The following is a 25,759-nucleotide window of genomic DNA, read 5'->3' on the forward strand; positions in this document are numbered from 1 at the left end:
CTCCAAGCTTTTTTGATCTTCTGTCACATTGCTTAAATTGGTACGAATAAAACCTGGAAGAGTATGATCAGTCAGTAGCTCCCCTTTAACAATGAAAAGGGCTTTCTTTTGTTGTTTTAAATCAATGCAAGAATGAGTGGAACAATGTTTTTCTTAGAAATATGTTGATGCAAATTTATTTAAAAGAATATCTCCTCTGTTTTTTTTCTGTATTTAGGGATGCAGAACTTGTAAGTTGTGAACGTAGCTTTGAATATAGCTTGTTACAATTTCAATAAATATAGTTGAAAAATTACATATAGTTACTTTGCTCCTATATGTGAATATAGCAGGAGCTTTAATTAATTTATTCATACTTCAAAATAGACATTGCTGTCTTCCAAGCTCACTGTTGCTTGACCTTCAGTTCTGCCTACCCTAGATCTAGTTTGCATTGGATTGAGCTATTCACTCTATAAACAACCAGTTTATCTCCTCTGAAGAGGAGAAACAAGATCTGCTTTCCATGTTGCAATGAAAAAATCCCGTTTGTCCTTGTCTGTGGGAATTGGGGAAGTTATATTTTAAGTAACCTTTCCAAATTACTGAATTTTTAAATGGATTTATCTTTTTCATAGTCATATCCTATATTGCCTATGTCTTTTTCTTAATATTTTGTGCTGCTAGAGGAAAAAAATGGATGAAAAATGAGTCTTTGCACCTTATGTAGGAATTCTTAATGTTGCCGTAGTAGAAACAATGTCATTGCTACAAGGTGTTGCTAGAAAAGGCATTCACAAACTGTATATTGAAATACATGCTTGATTATCAGAAAAGTTCACGTGCCCAACTTTTACTATGCAAAGCCAAAAAGGTAACTTCCAGTCTTTGCAGAATGTTGGAAAATACTTGAGTATGTCATCACAAAGTGTCTTTTATGGTTACTTGATCAAATTACTTTCTTTTTAGAAGTTACATATGACAGCCTTGTCAGGGTTTGAAGCTGTATTCTCCCTTTGATAATTTTGGTTTCATTTTTATGAACAACTCTTCCTTTTTTGCCAATTCACTAGATAGTGAATTGACCTGCATTCAACATGATATGTGGGCACTGACAAAAGTACAAAGTTTTAAAAACTAAAACATCTCTCTGTGATCCATTTGCCAAAATAATGCTGTAAAGCAAGGCACTGAAAATGAGCCAGTCTTGCTCTTTACGTAAGAGTGTTACCAGGGGATTACAATTAATGTTGCCTCTAAGAGCTGCCTTGGTGTGTTAATAGGGGAGCATCACTTCTGTCAGTAACTGGATATTTCTCATGTGTTGCAGTAGCTGGAAGAAGGAGCTCTGAGATGGCTGCTTGCAAGGACTGCTAGCCTGTGAACTGTGAGTTAAGGGTCCTTAGCACAAACTGAGCTGATACCTTCTATTGCAACCAGTCTGGTGTGCTTGGAACTGTTTGCCTACAAAGCATTTTAATAAATGTAGTAGGTTTTGTATGAACAGCTTTGTGGAGTCAGTAAGAGGCAGTGGAACTGGCATGTTGTTCTCTGTAGCCAAATCTGTACTTTGGTATTTAATTTCTCATAAATCTTTGATCCAGGGAATACAGTTAAACAGCTGTTTTCAAACATTGCCACCTTTCTGCAGTTAACTGTAAAATGCTCTTACATCAGAATACTCTTGAACGCTTGTCTTTAACTTTTATCTAGAAATGTTTCATCAGTTTTTATTTTGATGTGGTTTGTTTTCATCTTATTTCATCCCTAATCCCCTAAAGGAACTATGGGTTTAATGGCGTCCTACACTGGAGGGCAAAGTCCTAACATTTAAAGAAGCTGTTTTGGAAAAGCTGAATATATGTAATCCCCCATGTGATGCTGTTCACATTATAATATTAATGGAAATTGTAGAGCATGCAATGGGGATTGTTCTTTGGGCAGGTTCTCCTAATCAGGGATTGTTAGCTTCGTGGGGGACTAAACTGGAGGTATCAGTAATGAAACAACTCAGTCTGTGTTTCCAGTTAACCCTGAGTCTGTGGTCCTGTAGTCTACAGATAGCTATTCTTAACCATGCTAATGCGAATTCTGTAATGTATAAAGTCTTTTGGAGTCACTTTTAATGGAAAAAATTGTCAGTTGCTCAGCTGTACTCTTTTGTTAAAATACTATGCTGGCATTTAGAAAACAACCTGTTAAAATGGATCTGATGAAACAGTCCTCCTCAGTGGTTTTCAAGTCCCACCAAAGACTTAGTTTTCTAAAGCTCTTTAGCTTTATATGGTTTGATGCACATCCTTTTCTACCAAAAGACTTGAATGCCAGAACTTGCCTTCCCAGCACATGCCTGAATATGACAGCCCAAATCTACTGACTCATTTGACAGTATATGACCCTTTTCCTACGAAGCCAAGAAATCTGCTTTTACTTAACCTCAGAGAGCAACATATGGGCAGTTTGTTAGCTTTGAATAATCTCTGTAGAATAGGGGGGTGGAGATGTGTGCATTACAAAAATCCCAAGTATTGAAAAAATGCTTGGAAGCATTGAAGAAATTAAAAAAAAAAATCTGTATTAAAAAAAAAAAACGACAAACCTGATACAAAACCTGTTGTTTAATGACCAGCTAGGGAAATTTTGCTTCAAAATTCACCAGCAGTTTGACAATAAATTTTTTCATTGCTAGTAGTAATTTTGCCAAGAAACTTCTGTAGTGTTGTGGGTGGTCTGCATGCTGGGGAAAAAAAAAAAAAAGCTCACTTGCTCAGATCTTCGACCAGGGCTGGTTATTGTGCAATTTTGAGATCACTGTCTGAGCGAGAGCCCCCTGCAAGCTTCTGCCTGTCCTCGCTAGCATGGAATTACCTGACCCACCTTGTTACGGATTGCCTGCAGTAACAAGCCAAGCAATGTGAAGTCAAACCTCAAGTACGGTGCAATGGAACACTTCCTGGAGCTGGTTGTATAAAGTGTGACGGTCTAGGAAACAAATGTGATGTTAATGTATCTTGTCTACTTAGACTCAAGGTTTTTTTCTTTGATTCAGTATTGGTCATGTCCTTGTGTGCTTCCTTTTGTGACTCGTTTGTATGTTATTACCTGAAGTTTAACAGTGGTGGGGCAGTGCAGGCTTGTAGAGGGCCAAGTTTAATTCTGATATACGGGGCATTCAGTAACCTAAACTTTTTCTTTCTGCTGACTTCCTCAGTTTTGTTCCCAAGATTCTGCTTCTGTACATACTTTTATTTGTATATACATTTATGCATATACACGGATACAGATCATTCTTTAAAAAAATAAAATAAAAAAAAGTTTCTTTCTACTTTCAGGTCACAAAAAAATAAATATTTTTCTTTATGAAAATTTATATTGCTATATTTGAGAACACTACATACCTGTAAGGAAAACTAATCCTCTAGGTGTCCTGTTAAGCTTACTGGACTCAGTTCAAACAGCCTGAAGAACCAGCTAACTGTGAACTGACTTACACAACTGGTTGTCATGGGACTGCCTTCTTTTTCCGAAGTGGCAAAGGGAGTATAGCAGGAGCTATGCACTTCATGTGGGTTGGCTGCTTTTGAAACCTCAGCTAGCATATTCTCTGTTTATACAGGAATGGATTTAAAAAATATATAAATAAAAAAAAAATAGTCTCAGTTACCCACTGTATTTCTCGTGATCTATGCAGAGTTGTTCTCTGGGTAGTCTCCAGCACGTTGTCATGTTTGAATACCTTCTTTGGTATCTCAGTCTTCCTCCCTCCTCATTAGAAATTAGAAAAATAATATAAAGATAAGGTAATGATTTGTTTGTTCCTTTTCCTCAATACAGGAAAGTATGACCAGTAATCTGATCCAGTATGCAGAGACTGAGATACGTGAGTCAACTTGTCTTACCTAAGAACTCTGGACTCTTTTTTTTGTGGGTGCATAGCAACAAGTGCTTTTGTTATTTGTTTTACTGTACGTCATTTTTCTTATCACAGTCTGTAGCTTTATCCACATATATCACCTTAAATTGGCTGCAAGTCATGGAATGCTAACAATACAGCAAAGACTGTACACAGCAGCTCTGTCTGAAATACTGTTACTAACACTGGCTTATTTCTTCAAGACCTATCAAATAGATTTATCATGGCTGAGGTTTTCAAAAATGAAAAAAAAAAAAAACCCTCAAGCTCATATTCAGGCACAGAAAAGGCACTGTTTCAAAAGCTCTCAGGACTTTCGAGAGGTCCCTGCACTGGGCTTATTTATCAAACCACTTTTCTAAAAACCCAAGTAGTTGCTTATGTAGAGATTTAGGATATTCAGTTGAAGTAGGCATATCTGGGAATCTTTGTTTACATGTTCAAGGATCACTGAATGTAGAGTGGGCTTTGGGAGACAATTGGGCTTCTTTGGTAAAATAAATTTCTATCAAAAGCAATTATTTTAAGGTTTGTAAAATTCTCATTGTAATTAATTATGTAATTAATTAATTATCAATGTAATTAATAATTCAGTATGATACACTCGAGGTGTTCTGATCTGTAGAACCCCTAGAAGATACACTTATTAGATGAGAAATTTTATGCCATAAAGTGGACTTTTCTGAAATTGAGATAGTTTTATAACTCTGCTTCTCCCTCCCATGCAGTTCCTGTGTCTCACCTCTTTTGTCACCATGAAGCTGTTGCTTACCTTGGCTTACTCACTCAAGGGTAGTTTTTTTTACTATACCAAATTCTATGAAATCCCTTTGAGATCCTTTTTAGACTTCCCTTTGTTTTCCTCCCTGGAGGGCAGGTAATGTATCAGAGCCAGCTCAATGTTTAACTAATGTCTCACAGAGCGGGAGAAAAAAGGGAAGGGAGAGTACGTCACTCAGGAGGAGGGTCGCGGAGAAAAATGAGCTTGCCTGAACTCCTCACGTGTAGAGAGACAGACTGCCAGGGATCAGGTTCTTCTCAGCGGGGGCTCATCTCTCCTGGCGGCTGGCCGTGATGCAGGAGGCAGCTGGAGTCCTGAAGGAGGGCTTCCTCGTCAAACGGGTAGGTGCTGCGGCAGCGCCGCGAGGGCTCCTGCGCGCGATGGTCTCCAAAGGTGGAAACAGCCCCTGAGAAGGGACCCGATGGAGCCAGGGCTCTTGGCGAGGTGGCATGTCGAGTGTAGGGGTTGAGGAGCTCCTCCAGATACCTACAGGCTCCTGTGGAGGAAGCTGTAGGAGCTGCAGGCCTTACCCGCCCTCCGTCCAGTTCCCCGTGTCAGCGTTTGCCCAGAGGAAAGTGAGCGAGCTATCAGTGTCACTCCCTTGGTTATCGGAAAGCTGGTACATCTGCACCTAGGGCACACCTCTGCGAAGAGCACATAAAAGTAATAATACCTGGTGAAAGGCTACGTGGCACCAGGGAAAGTGGCCACAGGAGGATGGGCAGAGGGGAGATGTTTGGAAAGTTTCTCAAGACAGTTTGTGCCTTCTTAAGCAGATGGCTGAGCAGGGTTTGTGAGAGGATGGAGAACAGATTTTCTTTTTAAAGAGTGTGAGAGCAATGTCTGATACAACTTTTCTTGCACACCCCAGAAGCTTCACTGTAAGAAATTTTCAGCTGAAGCATGGAGAAATCAACTGAGACACAGCATGACAGTTTTCAGCCTTTCCCAACATTTCTCCTCATGGGATCGAATCAGTTAGTAGAGGGCAATGGTGCAGGGGTCATGAGCAGCTTTCCGTACCAAGTCCGTCTCAGTGACTAATATGGTCTTTGATTGTGCACTTGAAGTGCAATTCAAAGGTTTGTTCAAAGCTTTGCCAAACCTTGGGAAATGCTTTCCTACAGTACGTGTCTGCTTCTGGTGCTACTGTGACGGTAATTCTCGTCGGGAGCTCTCCTGGCAGGGCTCACGGCTGCGGGGCGTGGGAAGTCCGAGCTGTGCCCTGCTGCCCCTTCCATGGAGAGTGCAGAGCAGCCCCAGCTCCTGCTCTGGGCTGTGGTCGTGTTTTGTGTCTCTTATGTGACTACCGAATTAGAGAGGGGAAGCGGAGGCACCGTGTCTGAGAGAGGAACGGGTGTCATCAGCGTGCTGAGCTGTAACTGCTGGCTGGCTGTGCAACATCACTGAGATGTGCAGTTTGATAGAAAGGAGACCAGAAAGAAGATGAATAAAGGACACTGAGGGAGGAGGGGATCCAGAGGAAAAAAAAAGTAAAGGGATGGGATCAGGTAAAGGAAATGGATTTCTTAAGAAGAGCAGATGCAAGGAGAAAGTATAAATCCATTATAAATGACTGAATTATTTATTATAATGTATAAGTACAATGTGTGACAGGTAAAATTGAAGGAAAAAAAAAGGTAATGTCACATCCTAAAAAGAGGAAATCTCTGAGAAGGAAAGAAAAGAACCGTGGCAAAGGAGAAGTGGAGAAGGGGATGTACATCAGGTGAAAAAGTGGGGAAGGTGAAGGGAAGGAAAGAACAAAACCAAACTAGATTAACTGTGTTGAGTATAGGCTAGCAGACATTAGAACTAACATGCCCTGGATTTTAGAGACTCATTACCCCGCTTCTGTGGAAATTGCTGGTTTTCCCCTTTACTCACAGCAAGTTAATGAGCTTTGATTCCTGCCACGACTGGACCTTGCATGTTCCTTCCTCCTAGCCGTGCCCACCTCTCCCAGGTGTCAGAGCTGCCTGTGCCCGGGCTTTGCCTGCAGGCTGTGATGCTCCGTCGTCGTCTGCAGGAACGCAAGGCAGCTCCCCGCACCACGAGGTGGGACCTGACCCCGTAGGACAGGACCGAGCCTGTCGGCACCAGCCCTCGCTCAGCTTGCTCTCCCATGCAGCTGGGTGAAAGACAGCCAGGGGCTGTTTATGGAGGGGAAAGAAGAGGTATTTTATTCCGTATAACCCAGGATGTACCTGACAGCAGCAGTTGCTCAGTCTTTTGCCATTAAAGAGAGTATTTGCAAAAAACAGTAGCACAGAGAGTGTTCTAGCCCAGGAAGTTGGAGGTAGGCAGGATAGAAATAAAGCACCATCTGGCAGCATGGGGGGATGTAAAGAAAAGGCAAGTCACACAGCAAAGCACTCTCTGGACCACTTGGCACCTACAGCTACGACCAAAATGACAATGAACAAAACAGATGAACACCCAAGGGCACTGAAGAGAAAGTGTTTGTCTCCAAGAGCTGCCAACCACGCTGACGCACTCACCGATTTCAGATTTAGCCCTGTTCCTGCCTGCTGCTGTCAGCAGGCGGGCACGCACCCAAATGACGGCTCTTTGAGATAATTCTTGTGAGCTGTTGCAAGAAACAATTCTTGCCAGCAAAAATGTTCTTTCTGCTGGAGAAAGAGCAAAGCACCTTTCTGTTCTTGCTCCCCGTTTTTACACTGGTGGAACTGTTATTTCATTGCTAAAGATGTGTATTTCAGGGAGAGCAAGACTGACGATGACTTCTCGTGTTTCTTTTCATGTGGTTCCCTGTTGGCTTATGGTATTTACATGAAAACAAAAAAGAAAACACCTATTTTTCAATGCTTGTATTAATATGTGCATTTCTTCCCCTCTAGGGACATATCGTTCATAACTGGAAAGTAAGATGGTTTGTTCTGCTTCAGGATAAGCTCCTGTACTATAAACTTGAAGGAGGCAAGAAGGAGTCTTCTCCAAAGGGCAGGATCCTCTTGGATGGCTGCACTATTACTTGTCCATGCTTGGAATATGAGAACAGACCGGTAAGACTAGAAAAATGTATCCCTTCTCACTGACGCTCGCTTTCTAATTTCTCTCTTGTGTTTTCCTCTCCCCCTGATTTCTTTGATTGCTGTAATTACATCACTGGGGCATGTGTTTCCAGAAGTAGGCTTCACTAAAAGCAAAACTGCCATTTGCAATGTAACCAGGACTAGCAGTTAACTGCCTCGTTGTGTCTTTGTCATGCTCTGTGCCCAAATCTGAGGTGCAGTCACTAACGAAAAGAAAAAAGGAAAAAAAAGCCTCACAGACATAGAAGAATAAATGCAAATGCATCATCCCAACAATATGTGGAGAGAGGACATGAGCAGCTCAATTAAACCTGAGAATGATAGGGAAAAAAGACAGCTTATCATCTATGGTTAGAGGCTGTAAACACTGTCCATATTCACACAGGGCTCTCAGGCAGACAGGTCAGACTCCCTTTTCCTTTCCCAGTGGGTCTTCACTGCTGTGGAAAGTTTCCAGCAAAAAGGCTTTGGAAAGGAAAGTGCCTCCTGGGCTTTTCCACTCACCCGTGGGCAGTGGTCACGCAGACTTCCCCTCAGAAGAGCCAGAAGGGAAATGACTCTGTAAATTGCTGACTATTTCGGTACATCTCATGGAAGAATGAGCCTAGTGAGAGTTTGTAGTTGATAAGCGAGAGATCTGGATGTGAAAACTCCACAGTCAGCAGCATGCTCCTATTTCATCCCATTTCTGGGCAGTGTGCTCTCTTTCAAGAATTACAAGCTCCACGTATACAAACCATGCTTGTAACCAAAAACCCAGGGATCTAAGGGAAAAAAAAATATCCCCAAAAACTGAACTGTATCCAGCGTCCTTCAGGCCAGTATTACCCAGGAGGGATACCGTATCACACGATTTCTGTGACTTGGGCTAGCAGTGAAAGAAAGCAAAATGCGAGTGGAGGGCAAGAGCTAAATGTTATTACTGCTTTGCACTTCTCTCTCCACAGCTACTCATCAAACTAAGGACAAAAACCAACACAGACTATTTCATTGAATGTTGCTCCAGAGAGGAGCGAGATTCTTGGGCTTTGGACATCACTGGAGCCATTCATGCTGGTCACCCAGTGCAGGTACAAGAGCTTCACAGAATGAAGAACTCTTTCAAACTGCTGGAGAATATCAGCCTCCAGTAAGTGCTTATAGTTTCACCTTGCACTGTCGCTGTAGTCTGCAAAGTACCTGAGCTGCTGGATGGGGAGGGTCAAGGGAAGCTTCTCTCTGCACAGATCTGCTCCTTCATGGCCAGGAGCCTCTATACTGGCTGCTCCGTCCTGGATTTGCACACACTTTTGTCAGGGCACAGGAATGCATTTTTTTCCTGACCCTCATTTTTGGGTGTATAGGGGCTCTGCACAGGCATGCCACTGCTGGCTTGAAGGCAGCTAGTCAGCTGCAGAGATATTCTGACTGAGGAGCTGCATTACCTTGCAAGTTGTAAGGTCACGAAAAAACAGAGATGACTGTGCATGCCATGTTGGTGAGCTTTCAAAGCTGACAGCCAGAATCCAGGCTAGGATTTTCCGGGTGCGTCTTGTTAAATGAGAACTTCTGTTAAGAAATAGGAAAATGGCATGAATTTGATTTGTGTTGAGATGGTTTGTGTCAGATGGAGTCTGACTGTAGCCCAATTTGAAGTGCTTTAAAATGAAAGATACTTTGAGGCATCTTTTTTAGTGTTGTGCATTGGGAGAATAAAGTTTTCCTACAAACTCAGGACTAAACTAATCCAGATTGTTTTCAAGCTTTATGCTGGTAATCATTAGGACATCCTGGGCACTGACAGAAGCATGTGACAGTTTCTGCCTGACTTTCTATTAAAGTAACATTGTCCTGTATACTCTTTTACAGCCACATAGTGGATAAAATGCGTGACAGCAGTACTGGAATTAAGCTGACCCGCAACTTGGAGCAAGGCAACAGATACAAAGAGACCTTCACAGGTATGCTTGCTGCAGACAAAGGACTTCCTCGCATCTGACATGCCACATTGTAGGGACAAGGGAGCCACTGTACTGATTTGATGGTGGGATCAGTTATGGCCCACTGGAAAGTACTGGTGCAGCTGAATTCTCCAACGCCTTTCTCTCTTGCTCTGTGGATAGATGGAAGCATACATAGGACCCCACTCTTTCAGTCAACCTTGCACTTCACTGACAGCCTTCATGATGGTGCCAAAGTGTTTCGTCAAAGGAAGGCCTGTTATGGCAGGAGACATTAGTCTCACTTTGGAAGAGCGGGTTGCCTTGGTCTGAGAGCTGCCTTTCTCCCTGCAGGCTCTGCCCTGGTGGACTGGCTCATCTCCAACAGCTTTGCTGTGTCGCGGTTTGAGGCCGTCACCTTGGCTTCCATGTTGATGGAGGAGAACTTCACCAAGCCCGTGGGAGCCCGCAGCATTGAGGCCATGCGCTACAGCGACCTCTCTGAGCAGTTCCTCGACGACTCTACCGCACTGTACATGTTTGTAAGTGGTGTGGCTGCCAGCAGAGGCAGCTCCTCTGCCCATGGTCAGGCATTTGATTTGAGGCAGTGGTAAAGGGGGACACACACAGCATGCACCCAAAGGCAAAATATGTAAGCTGTGAAAACAAGCACAAAAGGGGCTGCTCTGGGCTTTCAATAGTGTTTGTACTTGTATTTTTGCTGGGGAAAAAAATCTACAAGGATATGGAAGGATCTACAAATAAGGTAATTTGGCATTAAATAGGTTGCAGCCCTTGGCACTGCTGTGTCTGCATTTAACAGAGGCCATACAGAATTCACTTGGGGAAAAAAAGCACTAAAAACAGCTCAAGGAAAATAAAATGCAGAACTTTGTCCTTAAGATTAAAAATAAAAGTGGAGCCATCTTTTCTGTGTTTGCAGGCTGAGAGCAGTAAGAAAATGCTCAGCTCCAAGGAAGAGCTACAATTTAACATCTCTGAATTAAGTGGCACGATTGTGAAGCAAGGATTCTTAGTGAAACAGGTAAACACAATCTTTGAACCTTCACTGTGAAGCAAGAAAAATGACCGCTCTTACAGCTGCAAGGAGAGTGAATGAGAGTTACACAAGCATGGCTGGGGAGTTGTGTCCAGCAGACTTAAATTGCCCATCAACACGGTTATCAGAGATCATGAAGTGAAGAGTGTCTGGCTATAAGGATGTGAGCTATGGAACCTGCTGCTCTGGCAGGATTCATTGGATATTCTGTATATATTAAGTGTGTACTGAAAGGTATAAAATAATACTGAAAACAAAAGTCCTACACATATTCCACCAGAGTTGTTGTATTCACACCAAGTAGATCCACTGTCCTTCTGATCACACCTATCCCATCGGGATTGGGCAGGCAGCTATGATATTCTGCTGGCCACAGCCAAATTTCAAGGCTGGGAAGATTGGCTTTTGCATGAAGTGGACATTAATTTGTGGACGGTCACTCATGCACACACACATGCTCTGCTGGGGGTAAGTCCTGTGTTCTTCAAGTGTAATTACCTGTCAGTGGTAATTGCTTATGGGATCCCAACTCTTAGTCTGCGAGACTTAGTTTTAGACCCTTGCCACAAGCAAGATGAGGATCAATCACGTTGGTTCACAGCATAACACATCCACCTGCAGAAGGAAACCTGCCTGCCTTGCATGATCACATTTTTATTCTGGATTTTTGTATGAGGAACCGTGATTTTTCAGTACAAGAAAGGAGAGACTAAGAAATTATCAATCTATGAAGAAGGATGTTAGGCAGAAAATCCTGGGAGTTATTAAGATGTCAGATTTTTTTTTCTCTGTTGGCTGCAAAACTTCTATTTTCAGTACCTAATTAGGCCTTCCATAGAGCCTGCAGGAAAATGACCATTGCAGGAGGTATCTACTGGTGGTAACATTAATTCTTCCATTTTCTAGGGACACAAGAGGAAAAACTGGAAGGTGAGGAAATTTGTTTTGAGAGCTGATCCTGCTTTCTTGCACTACTATGACCCCACTAAGGTATGTGAGTGTGGAGTTGGTACCCTCAGAAATCCTCTTCCAGACCTAAATATTATAATGAAAAGACAACACAGTCATGCTGTAAATGTTTCTCTCTCCCAGATCTCCTGGATTCTTCTGTTGATGTCCTGGGAAATAAGACCTCTCTGGCCTTACTCTAGGAGGTTGTCCTTGTATGATTTTCTATCTCTGTGTCCCCTGCCTATCTTTTCCCCACTGAGATTCCCTTTCCTTAGCTGTGGGGCAGCAGTTTAGGGGTTCCTCTTTTGCTTGTACCCACACAGTCTGGGACCACGATCCTAGAGGGATTCTTCCTGGGCTGTGGTCTTTCTGGGCTGACATCCCAACATTTGATAGTGATTCTGCTATTAGGAGTTCCTATGTTCTTTTTACAATGCTGAATAGGGTCTCTTTGATCCCAAAATATTTACAGGAATTTCTGGCACTCAGATTTAAATGTGCTCAAGGAATAGTAGAGTTTGTCGTCATGGATATAACCATCGCAATGAGAGTGAGCCAGAAGGGCATGTGAATCCATCAGCCCCTGATGCACGGGGTTAATGCAAAGCCCAAGAGGCCACTAAGATGAATATGTTATAGCAATATTTCATGTAATTTTTAAAGAAAACTGAAACAGCATAACAGTGAACTTATGAGCCTGGTTCATGTTTTGTTGCCTGTTTCTTTGTGTGGGTTTTGGTTTTTTGTTTGTTTGTTTGTGGGGTCTTTTTTGGTTTGGGGTTTGGGCTTGGGTTTTTGTTGTTGGGATTTTTGTTTTGTTTTGTTTTGCATTGCAACTTGCCCTTGTAATGCTATAAACTCAAACTTTAGAGTCTGAAGTTCAGACACAAGAGCTAGCCTACTAGTGAAAATGGTCAGATTTTTTCCATACAGGCTCAGTGAATAGTTGCAAGCTAAAAACTTGCAGAAGTGTGTGTGTATATGCATATATTTAATATGGGTTGTTATTGATAAAACTGTACATAAGTTTGAAATGTGATTGTTAGCCTACCTTTTGTGCTTTTAATTGGTCTCCACCATTTCCAGATACATCAAAGAAACATCTGAGGCACAAACAAAATAGTAATACTTTTAATTACATGTTCTGACTTCTGTGACTTGGATGTTTTATATCCAGAAAGACTGGCATTACTTCTCCACTTTCATAAAAATAATTGGGGTGGTCTGGGAAGTGATTCCAATTATGATATTTTGCAGCTAAGCCTCATTTCCCTTTTCTTTGCAGGAAGAAAACAAGCCAGTAGGTGGATTTTCTCTTCGTGGCTGTCTTGTCTCAGCTCTGGAGGACAATGGAGTCCCAGCAGGTAAAGTATGAACCTCTAGACTTTGCTTCTTAGGTACCTATGCTATAACAACACAGTCTTTGGGAGTGGGTTTGTGTTTATGGCTGGCTGTATGAATGTGTGGGTTAGCTTTTCTTCTCCCTTGCAAGTGAGAGAAGGTATGTCATGAGACATTCCCATACTGATGGACTGTCCCATAAGGGGATTTTTTTGGAGTTACTTCTGGATATCCTGAGTTTTCCTTTTTTTTTTTTTTTTTTATGGACTACTCTTAGTCAGGTGACCCCTCAGAAAGTCTCAAGATACAGATTAATATTCCGGAGTTAACAGCCAAAGAGGAAATGCCTTTTTGGATGTTGTTGAACTCAAAGTCTTGAGGCACCCCTGATGCTGTCCCTTATTCATGTGTCCTCTCCACATGTATGTACTCTCATCTGGATCTGCTAGAATCCAGATGTAGGGGAGACTTAAAGACAGCAATATAAAAACCAGTTCTGCTAGAGAATATGCTTAGCTTAAGCATTTGTCTAGAATCTCAAACTCACAGATAAGTGTTTCTGCTATTAAAGCAGTTTATTTTATTATAGTAAGCACAATGTGTGGATCACAAATAGGGAATATCTTTCTAAAGACAGAAGACAGAGCCTTAAAAAAGATACAGACCAGGATGGAGGGCCATGATGAACAACGCAGCTCCTTACTAACAGGAACCCAGAGATGGGCAGGAACAAATCTAACCTACTGCGCAAACTGGTGGAGAGCTCATCTCTCCAACATACAACTCCAGTAAGATCATACCTACCGCAATGCAGTTCTCTATGCACTTTCCTGATCTGTCACATTTTTCTCTCTGCAGGAGTGAAAGGCAATGTACAAGGCAACCTTTTCAAAATCATCACCAAAAATGACATTCATTATTATATCCAGGCCAGCTCCAAGGCAGAGCGAACACAATGGATTGAGGCAATCAAACCACTGACATGAGTAAGGTGGACTCAATGGCAAAAGAAAAGTCACACTTGTGACCAAGTTTCCTGCTCCCTTTGTCTGGCTTTTTTTTTTTTTTTTTTTACTATGGCATTTTATTTTTGTTATTTGTATTTCCATAACACCTAGCAAATTCCTGACAGACCAGAATTCTAGGTGCTTAGGAGTCACACAGATCTGGAATAATTCTCCACCAGGAATTTACCGTCTAACCAAGAGACAAAGGACAACAGGTGGATACAGACAAATGATGTTTTACAAGGAAACAATGAGATATACTATTCCAAGATGGAAGAAAAAAGAATCTCTTGTACAAGTATTCAGTCTATATCTGACAGATCCAGGTTGTGCTTTATTCTAAAGCAGAAATGTCTTGCTCCTTTCCCCTTTATAAAGGGGCTCATAAACTTAATTATTTCATGTGGATAGAATCAAGGTGTGTGAACGTCACAGTCTGAAAGGTCCTGGTGTCTGAGACTGCCTGATACACTGTGAAAGAATCTTGTGCTAAGTCGCAATTATGTGCTGGGATAATTGCTACCGGGAAACAGACTGGGGGTCTCTTTGTCCATCCGTCTGCTCTACCGTTTGGCTCTCTGTTATGCCAGAAAAGACCAAAGGATTCTCATCTCCAGTACATCCATTATTCTTGTGCTGTTAATGACCCATCGTATTACACGATCCCGAGTATCAGATCAGTGGCATTTATTCTAGACAATGGCTGGTGCTGACTATAGTGGAAAAAATCACTCAGCCCTAAAAGCAAGACTTCCTCATGTTTATCACCATGAATCCATTTATGTGGAGCACCGTGTGGACTGAGAACTCTAATAGCAATTCTCATTATTGCTTTTTTTTTTTTACTTTAAGCCATTAAATTTTCAATTATGTGTCTAGCAAGCTTGACTCTGATATCATTAAACATATATTAAAAAAAAAAAATTCAATGCATTTGAATCTCCTGTGCTCTTCAGACATGATTTTTCTCAGAGTATATGATCATAATGGTTTCATACACCTTAAACTTAGAATAATATGGGAAGTGAGACATTATCCACAGAGCCAGAGTAGAATGGAATGTATGAGATGACTAAAACATCTGATCAGCCTGCTAATGTTCTATTTTTACAAAATTCTTCTGTTGTCTGAGTATCTGTATTTGACAGACTCTGCAGTCTCCAAAACCACTCTGAAGACAGCATGCTGTGTATCTTCCATAAAGTCACAGAGAAATTTGATATCCCTCTATCCACAGAACCATCTCTTCACAGATTTTTTGCCTTCTGAGTTAGGTATTGAAAAAAAAAAAATCTCTAATCAAGAGACTTTTCACTTCTTCCTGTGTTATTACCAAGCAATCAAAACTGAGCCAAAGCCAGCAGCTATGGTATTATAACAGCCACGTATTTGGGACTCTTTTATAGATCTACAGCAATGAAATCACAGCATAACACTCATTTGCAGTCAAATATTTAACAAAGCTGCTGAAGAAATTTGCCAGTAAAGATGAAGTTTTAATCAGATGCAAAAATGGGCAATGCAGTTTCAGCTACAGGTAAAATTTCAGAGGGCTGGTTCAGAGAAGGTTGTGAAATCTACAACTGTTGAAACTTTTCAGTCCCTGAGAACTCAACCTGCAAGAGACTGGGATGGTGGTAAGACATTTATTGCTCCATACCAGGAAGCACATATAGCTCATGCTGATTGAGCAGAGCTTCCTGGACAAGCAGTTCTCTCCTGATAATGTGAGACTCATTGGGGCCCTCCAGACTCCCTTGTTCACTCACAAGGAAATATCCCAATTCCCTTTTCTCATTCTCGCTACCTGCACGCTGCCCAGTTCTAGTCACATGGGTAACAGCCAGGCCAAAACAAAGGATTGAGCTCCATGTCTGGGGCATGAGGGAACCACGCAGATACAGGATACTGCATAGCATCATAAATCTTGCAGTTTGGGAGACCGACACAGTATTTCAGCAGAGGCTCTTTGATCTATCTGGACCAGCCATATCTGCAATTTTTGAGCGTGTATTAGAAAAAAAGTATGTGTATTTCAAACATATCAGCAAATGAAGAAAACACAGTCCCAGTTCCCCACAATCAGCCAGGAGTTTGGTAGGGGAAAGTACATTTTTCTTTGTCCCATGCTGATATTGTGGTTGCTGTTTATTCAAGCCACTTTGGTAAGATTGACATCCCCTGTGATCTGCAAAGCCTTCACCAAGTTCAAGGGCTGAATGCGGTGAGTGAAGTCACAGAGCTGCCGTCCATCAAGCAAGACCCGTATTTGCTGGTGTTCACATAAGAACTCCATCTGCAATGGAAAACAACAGGGGAGGGCTTTAGAGGCCAGCAGCAGAACTGATTTCATCAGCATGACCTTAGAACCCCCATGCAATAGGGACAGTGAAACACAAAGTATATCAATTCTTCTAAAGTGCCCATGATAAATAACCTACTCTATGCTGAGGTAATACTATTAAACTCTTTATAGGGAGTTCTCTCAGTAAAACTAGAGAAAGAAATTAATGTCTCCTGTGAGGGCTTGAGCTGTTGCTCTCTGTGCCATACTAGACTAGTATGCCAGGGTTGTTAACCTGGCAATTTCAAAAGCTAGCAATTTGAGGTGAAATACATAGCCTTCAGCCCTGCTCTTCTCCTTTTCTTCACCCTACGCGTAATATCCCAAAAATTACCTTAAATGTGTCCCCTGCTGTGAATGGGAAGTAGGGAATATTCTTCTCTTCTATCCCCCACTTCCCAGCAATTCGTGCGTTTCGGGTGATGGATTTGTCACTAAAGTTAACTGTAAATAGCATCCCGACATCTTTGTTTGCATCCACTGGATCACAGAGCAGAGTCACTGAAAAGCTAGAAAACAGTTAAATGACTGGGGCTTTCAGAAATGTAAAAGGACATGGGGAACATGGCAGATGCTGTTGATTTTCACACTGAAATGTAGGACTCCTACAGGGACTGTGCACAGGCTTAGAAGCTGCAGAAAGGGCTGAGAACAGGACATTCTTTGTTTCTCTTCCAGTTTCCAGTAGGATGCTAGTGACTTCTGATTTTGCTTTCCCTCTCTTGTGATTGAAATCAAATATTTGTAGATAACAATTCCAATTTGTGTCCTAAAAGAGGTTATGGAAAATGCTTCACCACTGAAAGGGCTGGAATTGATTGCCAAAGATGCGAAAAAAGTGTAATGATAGCACAGTTGCTGTCATCGACTAAACAGAGCAATGGCCCTACAATTCCCATGCCAAAACCACTATTTTTTAAGTGGTGTTGATTCCAGCCACCAGTGGACAGATATGGACTCTGAATTGCACCTCTTCCTGGAAGAGAAATGCCATTTGTTCACCCCCCTCTAGTTCATATTTAGATAAAGACAAGGAGTAGAAAATGCTGGTGGAACAGTCAGAAAGTCCAAATAGTGAATCATTTCTCAACATTCTCATCTTAATTTAAGAGCAGAAAAATTAAATAGAGACGTAAATTATGAATCTGTATGTCTTTCTTCCTCCCAAAGAGCACAGACACTCAAGAAATCTTCTAATTTAAGGCATGCAGGAGAACATATGGGAACAGGTGACCCCCACCTACCTCTTGGGATTGGAAGGTACCATCCCTATGACAGTGATTCTCATGGCAGGTCTCAGTCCACCTTTAATTTCACCGACATACTGCTCCACCTACAGGGGACGGGAAACAAGCTGCAGTAGGTTACCTCTGATAGCTTGATTGCATTTTTATATATAAAAAGAATTTAAAAATATCTCCCCCCTAAAGTACTTTTTACGGCTTTAGTACGAAGTCCGTCAGTTCTGGTATTGTAGGCAAACAGGAGGGCTGACGTGACCACAATGACTGATGCCGGCCTGGTGGCTGACTGACAGGACCATCGACCCTGGTGGAGGGTGTCTGACTAAGGACCGCCATACCTGTACCATACCTGACAGATACATGTGGTCAGTGATTACTGTTGAGACTGCCTGGACAGATGTGATCAGCACCATTGTCAAGGTGACCCTCATGCCTCAAGTGACAGGAGCCAGACAACTGCCACACCTCAGACAACCCAGTGATGTGACACAACAGTCTAATGACACAGAAAAATCAGGTCATGACAGCGCTCCACAGAGCAGATCAAAAGCTCTGCAGCAGCATGATGCAGGCCGTGTGCGAATTTACTGTCAGCTCAAATTTGTTAAAAAACATTGCTAGGTTAACTTGGTATCAAAAGGCTTCACACCAGAATGGGTAGTCTCTGTCCTCTGCCAGGACATAACGCCAGCACAAACTCTGTATTTTGACAGAAACACCACTGTGTCCTCACACCTGATCCCAACCACACTGCTACTGATGGATGACCAGCTAACACATGTACCCCATGCTAATCTTCCCTGGCTGTCATCTTGAGGTAGCTAATCCTCCCTGGCTGTCGTCTTCTTGTGGCTGTGCCACACAAGAAGTGATTTGGCAGAGATGCACTGGCTTTTTGCCATTGGGAGCAGGAGGTAGGCTGAGGGGCCCTTGGGCAGAGCCAGCAAGCGGAGATCAGTCTCCACACACTCACAGTGCACAGGATGGGTTGGGATAGAGTAAAGGTCAGTTTTATTGTTCAGCCTGGTTCACACTGCTTCCTTGTATTTAGTCAGAAGTTCCATTTCTTCTTTGTATTTATCAGAGGTAGACCCTGATGTGCCTTTAAGTACCTTTAAAATGCCATCACTTTTTGGTGATCTGCTTTTCTCCCGTTTACTGTAGGTGCAATCTCCATTGTAAGACCAGAGCCACATTTACTTTTTCCAAGTAATTCTCTGACTGCTTTGAGGGTCAGTGGAGAAACTAATAGAGGCGATGGTTAGCATGGAAAAATAAGAGAGATTTTGGAACCAAATAGTAGGGGCATTCTGTGTACTACGCTGTAGCATGTAATCACTCCAAATGCATCGTTGTTGGAGAGAAGCTGTTGTGAAACACTGAGTGTTAATAGCAGTTTGCATGACACTGATAATTGTCCAAGCCAGTGCACGACAGACACTGTTACAGATAAAAAGTGCCTTATCCTTCCAATGTTCCAAAGAAAAACTTCAGACATTTTTTGCTAGAACTGCACAGTATGTGTATCATTTAGTAGTTTGGCTATTAGAAGCACTACATTAGTGTGGAAACCTATGGGTTTCCATTCAAGTGTACATTGCTATGGGTATTTCATACATATTTTCAAATTCAGATGATTAGTAAATATGTTAGAATTTAATACGTTAGAATTCAAAAATGTTAGATGAATGCCAGCTTACTTGATGCGAACACAAATTCAAGATGAAAAATGTTTTACCTATGACATTAAACAATTTTTCCCTCCTAGATATTTATATCCAGCCAACTTTTACCACACCGCAGATGTATTAATATACCCCTAACTTCTAACAACACCAGTGTAAGAAGAAGTTAAAGAAAAATCCCTTCAGAAATGACAGCTCTACTGATCATTGTTAACGATGTACATTCACTCTTGCAGAACTGGGCAGGTGACTCCAGCAGGTATGTTGTAAACCTCGTAACAAAAGCAAAGCATCAGTCACCTGACATTTCTGAGGTGAGGAAACAGCTCCTCAAACATGGAGTCTGGCTCTAAGGAGACACCTAAAATCAAATTGCATAAACCATAGAATCAGAATGGTTTGGGTTGGAAGGGACCTTAACGATCATCTAATTCCATCCCCCCTGCAGGCACAAGCAGTTGGGCAAGGGCAGACAAAGGCAGGGACACCTTCCACTAGACCAGGTTGCTCCAAGCCCTGTCCAATCTGGCCTTAAGTACTTCCAGGCATGGGGCATCCACAGCTTCTCTGGGTAACCTGTTCCAGTGCCTCACCACGCTCATAGTAAAGAATTTATTCCTCATGTCTAACCTAAATCTACCCTTTTTTAGTTTAAAACCATTCCCCCTTGTCCTATCCCTACACTTCCTGACAAAGAGTGCCCGTCCAGCTTTCCTGTAAGCCCCCTTTAGGTACTGAAAAACTGCAATGAGGTCTCCCTGCAGCCTTCTCTTTTCCAGGCTGAATAACACCAACTCCCTCAGCCTGTCTTCATAGTGCATGTACTCCAGCCCCTTGACCATCTTTGGTGTAGGTCAAGAAATAGTTTGTGTAGTGCTGCACCATACGAAATACAGTCAATAAAAGCATATGGAATCGTAACTGAATAGATCAAACCACAACTGCACAGTTTCAACACTTCCAGCTTTTCCATCACAGCTGAAACAAGCTCAGAGGCATGACTACCCACGTGCCAACCCTCAGCTGATACCGAGACGACAGCATGGGTGAGAAATACTTAGGACCCCATAGCTGGTAGTGCTACAAGCTCCTGCAGCACCTTGTGGGCTGTGCAGGTGAGTACCAGCGCATGCATGGGGACATGGCCCCCTTCCCATATTTTCTGTTTGGTAGCCCTTGGGGACCCACTCGCTCACTTACTTTGGGACACCTCTCCTTCTCTGTCATCACTGCTCTGGGCGCACACTGGCCTCCACTGCAGGAGTCCCCGGAGGAGCTTTTGTTTCGAGTGAGGACGCAAACAAACAAAAAGCTCAGAATAAAGGGAGGATGTGGGGTGGTGGTGGTGGTGGTGGTTATCTCTGCCGAGCAGTGCCTGGACGCCACCCAGCCAAGCAGCTGAGTCACGGCCCCCATGCCTGGTCATGCCCCTCATGTCCCCCTGGGATGCTCAGAAACACCCAGGCTGTGTGGGTGAGAGGGTGGGGAGCCCCTGCGGCACCCTGCCACCCTGCATGGGAGGGCCGGGCGCGCGCTTTAGAGGAACACTTAATAACGCACACGTGTGTAAGACGTATTTATTTATTTACATACATTTAATGCATTTAAGTATTGTGTCTTTTTATAAAATGCATTTTTATGCCTCTTCCCTCCGTTCTTAAAGGGGTGAATATATATATATATGTCATATCTCCCTGTATAGAAAGCAGGATATACATGTAAGTGTATAAACATACTCAAGGGATAAATATATATATATACACGTCTGAATATACCTCTGTATGTGTACCTCTCTCTCCCATTCTCTCTGCATAGGGATATATGATATCTATTCACCCCTTTGGGAGAGGCCAGAAATGGTATCAAAGCATATCTATATTTACATGTATATTCTGGGATTCTGTGATGTGCTTATGAAGACAAATTTCAGTATTTACGCTCTGTATGTATATGTATACACCCCTATAAGTATACCTCTCTCTTATATTTGTGTGTATACAAATGTAAATAATGTTTGCAGATGTACATAATATACACAGGTACAGTACCCGCCCTGTGACCAGACGCGCGCCCAAGCGCCCCCCCCCAGCCCCTCAGCGCTACCCCGTCGGGAGCCCGCGCGCCGAGGGGAGGGGGGCGGAGCTTCGTGCGAAAGCCAATCAGAGCCACGAGCGGCCGGAGAAACACGAGAGGCGGGCGTGTGGGCGTGGTTACGGGAGGGGGCGTGGCTCGCGCTGCCCGGACTGTCCCGGCGCCGTCAGGCTCCCCAAAGAAAGATGGCGGCTTATTTACATTCTGCCCCGGCCCCGCCAATGGGCGCCCGCGTGCCCGCCCGGTGCCGCGGTCAGCTGAGGCGGCGCCCAAGATGGCGGCGGCGAGGGTCGGGGCGGCCGGGAGTGGGGTTGCGCTGCGGTAGAGCCCGGCGCCGCCGCGGGGGCCGCGTCCTCCTGCCCCGCCAGGTAACGCGGGCAGCATCTTGCTTGGCCCGGCGGCTGCCGGGCAGTTCCGATCCTTGTCAGCCCGCAGTCCCGGGTAGCAGCGGAGAAGCCCCGGCTGCCCGCTCAGCGTGAAGGAGAAATTCGGGGTGGGATGGGGGGAGGTGAGGTGGGGTGAGGTGAGGTGAGTTGGGGCGGGCTCCTCACGGCGTCTCTTCGGCGTGTGTCTCCCCGCGCAGGTGTCCCGGCCGTGCGGGGGAGATGCATCCGTTCGGCCGCGAAGAAGCGGCCTCCCAGGAGCGGCTGCTGGGGTTTTTCTGTGAGTGCGTGCGGCGCGGCGGCTGGGGGCTCGCCCAGGCCTGCCTGCCCCAGCTCTGCCGCTGCCCTGCCGACGGCCCCGAGAAGGTGGAAGCGATCCTGCGGGCGCTCGTAGCGTGTCCCGCGGCGGTGAGGTAAGCCAGGCGCTTCTCCTGTTCAGTGGGTCTGCGTGTGAGGTGGGGAGGAGCGGGTAGCTTAGTGGGTCCTGTAGGAGGCCGGTGGAACCTGGGGAATAGCTCTGGCTTGTGTGCTGAGGGGTGTAGGCAGGCAGTTACCTGAAGAGTGACGCCTTAGCACAGCCCGGGCACTTGGCAGGCTGCTCAGCCTACTGAGGTAGTGAGCTGGGGTCATTCATGTGGCTGGCATTGTGACTGCTACGAGCTTAAAACTATCTGGGAGCTTTTCAGAACTGACTTTGTTAGATTTTATTCAAGGATAGGAAGGAACATCTGAAACTGTATTCCTCTAATGCTGGACTTCAGTTGGTTTAGAAATGAACCACCAAGATCAGAACTGTAATTATTTAAAATATTTTCTTGCTTCCAGTTCTTGAAAGACCTTCCAATTTCTGAAATTCGAACTCTAAAAAATTCAGATTATGCTATTAATTTCTTAGTTCTCTTGCCCAGGATTTTGAAACAGCATTTAGTTTTGCTTGGGTGTGGTTATTTTTGATTTCTACTTTTCGGTAGTTGCATATGAAGGGTGACTTCCTAGCACTCCAGGGAACACTGGTGTTCAAGGGGAGGTTAAAGCTTAGTGCTGCTCCCCCTCTCCAAGTAGATGATCGCATCTCACGTGAAGATTTGTGCAACACTGTGGTAAAGATTCTAGGGCTTAGGGCAGTCTAGGGGATGATCATGTGAGACATAAACATATTTGTTTCTTTTTGTCCTTCGTAGTTGGGCTAACACATCTAAAGGCAGTTAGCACTGCTGAGATTTTTAAAGGCTGATGAACTGTCTTCTGCTTTCTCCTTTTCCTAGTTCCTTTCACAATACTGAATATGTTCCTGGACAGTTTAGGTTTTGGAATGTCTGTATAAGAACTGGAGCACGTGAAAAGCATAGGGAAACTACAAGTGTGTTTGTTTGTTTGTTTGATTAGTACAATAGGTTAATTTTAATTTGGACAAAGAGCTACACTTGTGCTACTGTGACATAAGAGTTTGTTTCATTTTGGGGGATAGAGCTAGACAGAACAGGAAATAGCAGAGTTTGGCAAGCAGTCAGATTTCAGAGAAATCTGCTGAAGTGCTGAAAGAGGTCTCTATAGACTGAACTTTAGACCACAAATAAATTTCAGTGTTTTGAAGGAAAGACCTATGGCAATAGTTGTTGGTATTTCACAGATCCAAAAGCATTTATTTGCACAGCAGAAATCATTAAGTTAATGTATAAGTAGTACCAATATTATGTTTTCTCTGTTCTTATCCTGTATGACTTTTCTTCAAAGATTTAGTCATCTTTATTTTTTTTATCATGCACAAAGAAATATATAAATCAGAATAAGCTCTGACAGTGTTTTCCAGGATCTAAGAGATGGGCAGAATGTTGTATAATCCGATATGTGTGTTTATTGCTTTTGTAGATGTGGACAGAATTGCAGCCCCTGGAGAACGGCATGGCTTTGGCTCCTTGTGCTGGAAAAATGGCTTGCAAGGAATCAGGTACAGAAGTTAGCTGTAGCTGACTTCCGAGTGTGAAATGTCTGCTGAGTTGCCTGATTAAAAATACAGGTTTTCCTGATGTTCACAGAATTAAGTTCTCAGGGTAGCTGGAGAGGTCCATTGTTTTAACAAACTTGTCAAGAAACAACTGTTAATCTTTGAAAGTTACTTTCTCTTCTGCATGCTGGAGAAAAAGTAGGGATGTTTTTATTTTTTTAGGTAATAAAAGTAGCCCCTTTAGCATCAAGAATTTCTGTAATTGGAAAGCATGAGTTTATCAACTTCTGCATTTTTGTAGCACCTTTCTTACCATAATAATGAAGTAATTCAGGCATCAGACAATTCTTTATAAGCTTTAGAGGCTGAAGGAGTATAACTTGTGCTTGCTCTATTGCTGTTTTCAGAATGACTAGTGTGACTTGCTTCATGAGTAAAAAAGAGTCTTTTTTCCTAGATTATTTTTTTTTAAATTGGTACACTGGGTCGTGTGATCATTTTGGTTTTTTTTAATTCATTTGTCTTTGTCACTACTTAGACTTGCACTTTTTCTTCACTATTTTAGTGAATTGATGGCATTGTAATTCCTGCAGAAGTGTCATTTTTCTCTGTTTCCAAAGTTATGTTTGTCTCTGATTTCTATGGAATCCACTGGTGCAGCAGCAGATTCTAGATGTGCGATAGTCTTCAAATGAGAATTAGATATCTTCAGAGACAGATTTGTCCGCTTCAAAAAGTTGATGCAATAGCTAAGATTCAGCTATGATAATACAGATAAATAAAAGTTATACTGGTTAACATCTTCCCCATTCTTTTCTGTTGTTTCAGAAAACTGTTCCAGTTGTTCTTCGGAGAGAAACTGAATTTTTATTGTTCTTGGAAGAATTGCAGAAGGATGTCTCTGAGGAAGTCCTAAAGGTGAGCTGCTTAGCCTGCCCTTCTTCTCATTATCGATATGCAGAATGCCAAACTGTCAGTTTTGGGAATCAAAGTTGATGCTTTCAGCAGCCTTCTTTCCATGAGATATGAATGTGTTATTAATCTTCTAGGCAATTGAAAGAGACTGTAATTCAGCTCCGTTTTAACTTAATCCAATGTATCTGAAAGTGATTTCTCTGGTTAGAGAGGAGGCTGTTGACAGGCAGGGAACAAGCTTTTCTTCAAGGTCTTTCTAACACGCTTCAGTACTGATGCCAGCTGCTTGTCCCAGTCTGACGTCTGTAGATGTCAGTAATCACAAAGCCCACTGTGAGCCAAAAGAAACCACAGTCAGCAAGCGCCTTTGAAACGTATGTCTATTTGCTTTTTTCCTTCTCCTAAAATCTTGGTTTCCATCACCTCTGCACCTTCCCGCCCTCTCCCTGGAAGGTTTTGAGTGCTGTACTGTTTTTAGTGATATTATTTGCTGGTTGGTACAACTGAGATCCAGAAGCCGTTTTTCCATTAATTTTTACATACAGACTGCTCTACTTGAGAAACACATTGAAACATGCAAAAATAGATTAATATCAAAAGCAAGTATAGGGCAGAAAATCGGGAGAGTTTCTAACTGTGGAGCTGTCCTAATATGATGTTGGTTGCAACAGAATTACCTGATGTGGCGTCCGAAGTGTCCTCGGATGTCACGTCCAGTTACATAGGTTCTAACTCATCAAAGATTTTTTCTAAGAGGAAAATTAAAACTTATTTTCAGAGGCTATTTGGAGCTCCTTAATGTGAATAAGGAAGAGACAGTCAATATTTCTATAAGGGTGCAGAATTAGCACTTACAGGATGAAAGCAAGCAAGGTAAACAAGGTGACTGTTGATTAAAATAAACCTGTTTAAGGTCTACTGATGACTGATGAATTTGGTGTATGTTACCGTCTAGACTCCAGATCAGATTAGATGAAAGATTGCACCATTATCCGCAGTGTTGCGCAGAAATAGGAGATTCATCAACCTCATCTCTTCATCACAATTTCTTTCAGAGACATGACAGTAGGTAGAGTTACATTTTAATCCAGCAATAAAGAAAAGGAGATTGTGGACTTGTCTTCCAATCCTCTAATTTCTGTACA

The 25,759-nt window shown here is 42.9% G+C and overlaps 3 protein-coding genes across 5 annotated transcripts in view; 2 read left to right on the top strand and 1 right to left on the bottom strand.

Moving 5' to 3' along the window:
• Nucleotides 1–4,296: 4,296 nt before the first annotated feature.
• On the top strand, nucleotides 4,297–14,919 carry PLEK2 (pleckstrin 2). 2 transcript variants are annotated; one of them, XR_004777641.2, is made up of 11 exons: nucleotides 4,297–4,420; nucleotides 4,814–5,014; nucleotides 7,535–7,699; nucleotides 8,677–8,858; nucleotides 9,578–9,669; nucleotides 10,003–10,190; nucleotides 10,592–10,693; nucleotides 11,615–11,698; nucleotides 11,801–11,862; nucleotides 12,945–13,023; nucleotides 13,859–13,929. XR_004777641.2 is itself a non-coding variant. In XM_050711270.1 (10 exons), exons 2-10 carry the CDS (start codon nucleotides 4,967–4,969, stop codon nucleotides 13,984–13,986), a joined length of 1,068 nt encoding a protein of 355 aa, XP_050567227.1. In that variant the 5' UTR covers nucleotides 4,297–4,420; nucleotides 4,814–4,966; the 3' UTR covers nucleotides 13,987–14,919. The 2 variants fall into 2 exon arrangements, 1 of the variants encoding a protein (XP_050567227.1); XM_050711270.1 differs by lacking the exon at nucleotides 11,801–11,862 and having other exon boundaries at nucleotides 13,859–14,919.
• On the bottom strand, nucleotides 14,074–20,650 carry LOC118244803 (galectin-related protein A-like). The gene is made up of 4 exons (XM_035540034.2): nucleotides 20,481–20,650; nucleotides 17,596–17,684; nucleotides 16,686–16,860; nucleotides 14,074–16,303 (listed from the first exon to the last, which is right to left on the bottom strand). The coding sequence occupies exons 1-4, from the start codon at nucleotides 20,505–20,507 to the stop codon at nucleotides 16,160–16,162; spliced, it is 435 nt and encodes a 144-aa protein (XP_035395927.1). The 5' UTR covers nucleotides 20,508–20,650; the 3' UTR covers nucleotides 14,074–16,159.
• Nucleotides 20,651–21,515: 865 nt separating this feature from the next.
• Nucleotides 21,516–25,759, top strand: part of ZFYVE26 (zinc finger FYVE-type containing 26) — a 48,806-nt gene continuing 44,562 nt past the window's right edge. For both annotated transcript variants that reach the window (XM_050711264.1, XM_035540014.2), the window contains exons 1-4: nucleotides 21,516–21,739; nucleotides 21,955–22,167; nucleotides 23,624–23,702; nucleotides 24,528–24,617. In XM_050711264.1, coding sequence (XP_050567221.1) covers nucleotides 21,977–22,167; nucleotides 23,624–23,702; nucleotides 24,528–24,617 — 360 coding nt within the window. In that variant the 5' untranslated portion in view covers nucleotides 21,516–21,739; nucleotides 21,955–21,976. The remainder of the gene's footprint in view (nucleotides 21,740–21,954; nucleotides 22,168–23,623; nucleotides 23,703–24,527; nucleotides 24,618–25,759) is intronic.

Source organism: Cygnus atratus, chromosome 5 (assembly GCF_013377495.2).
Source record: "Cygnus atratus isolate AKBS03 ecotype Queensland, Australia chromosome 5, CAtr_DNAZoo_HiC_assembly, whole genome shotgun sequence".
Lineage (NCBI taxonomy): Eukaryota > Metazoa > Chordata > Aves > Anseriformes > Anatidae > Cygnus > Cygnus atratus.

Coding starts and splice junctions, on each gene's coding strand:
- PLEK2 (XM_050711270.1), top strand. CDS start 4,967: ATGCAGGAGGCAGCTGGAGTCCTGAAGGAGGGCTTCCTCGTCAAACGG. Junction 10,191..10,591: donor CTACCGCACTGTACATGTTT/GTAAGTGGTGTG, acceptor CTGTGTTTGCAG/GCTGAGAGCAGTAAGAAAAT. Junction 11,699..12,944: donor ACTACTATGACCCCACTAAG/GTATGTGAGTGT, acceptor TTTTCTTTGCAG/GAAGAAAACAAGCCAGTAGG.
- LOC118244803 (XM_035540034.2), bottom strand. CDS start 20,507: ATGACAGAGAAGGAGAGGTGTCCCAAA. Junction 17,685..20,480: donor AGAAGGAGAGGTGTCCCAAA/GTAAGTGAGCGA, acceptor CGTCCCCTGTAG/GTGGAGCAGTATGTCGGTGA. Junction 16,304..16,685: donor CAGCAGGGGACACATTTAAG/GTAATTTTTGGG, acceptor TTTCCATTGCAG/ATGGAGTTCTTATGTGAACA.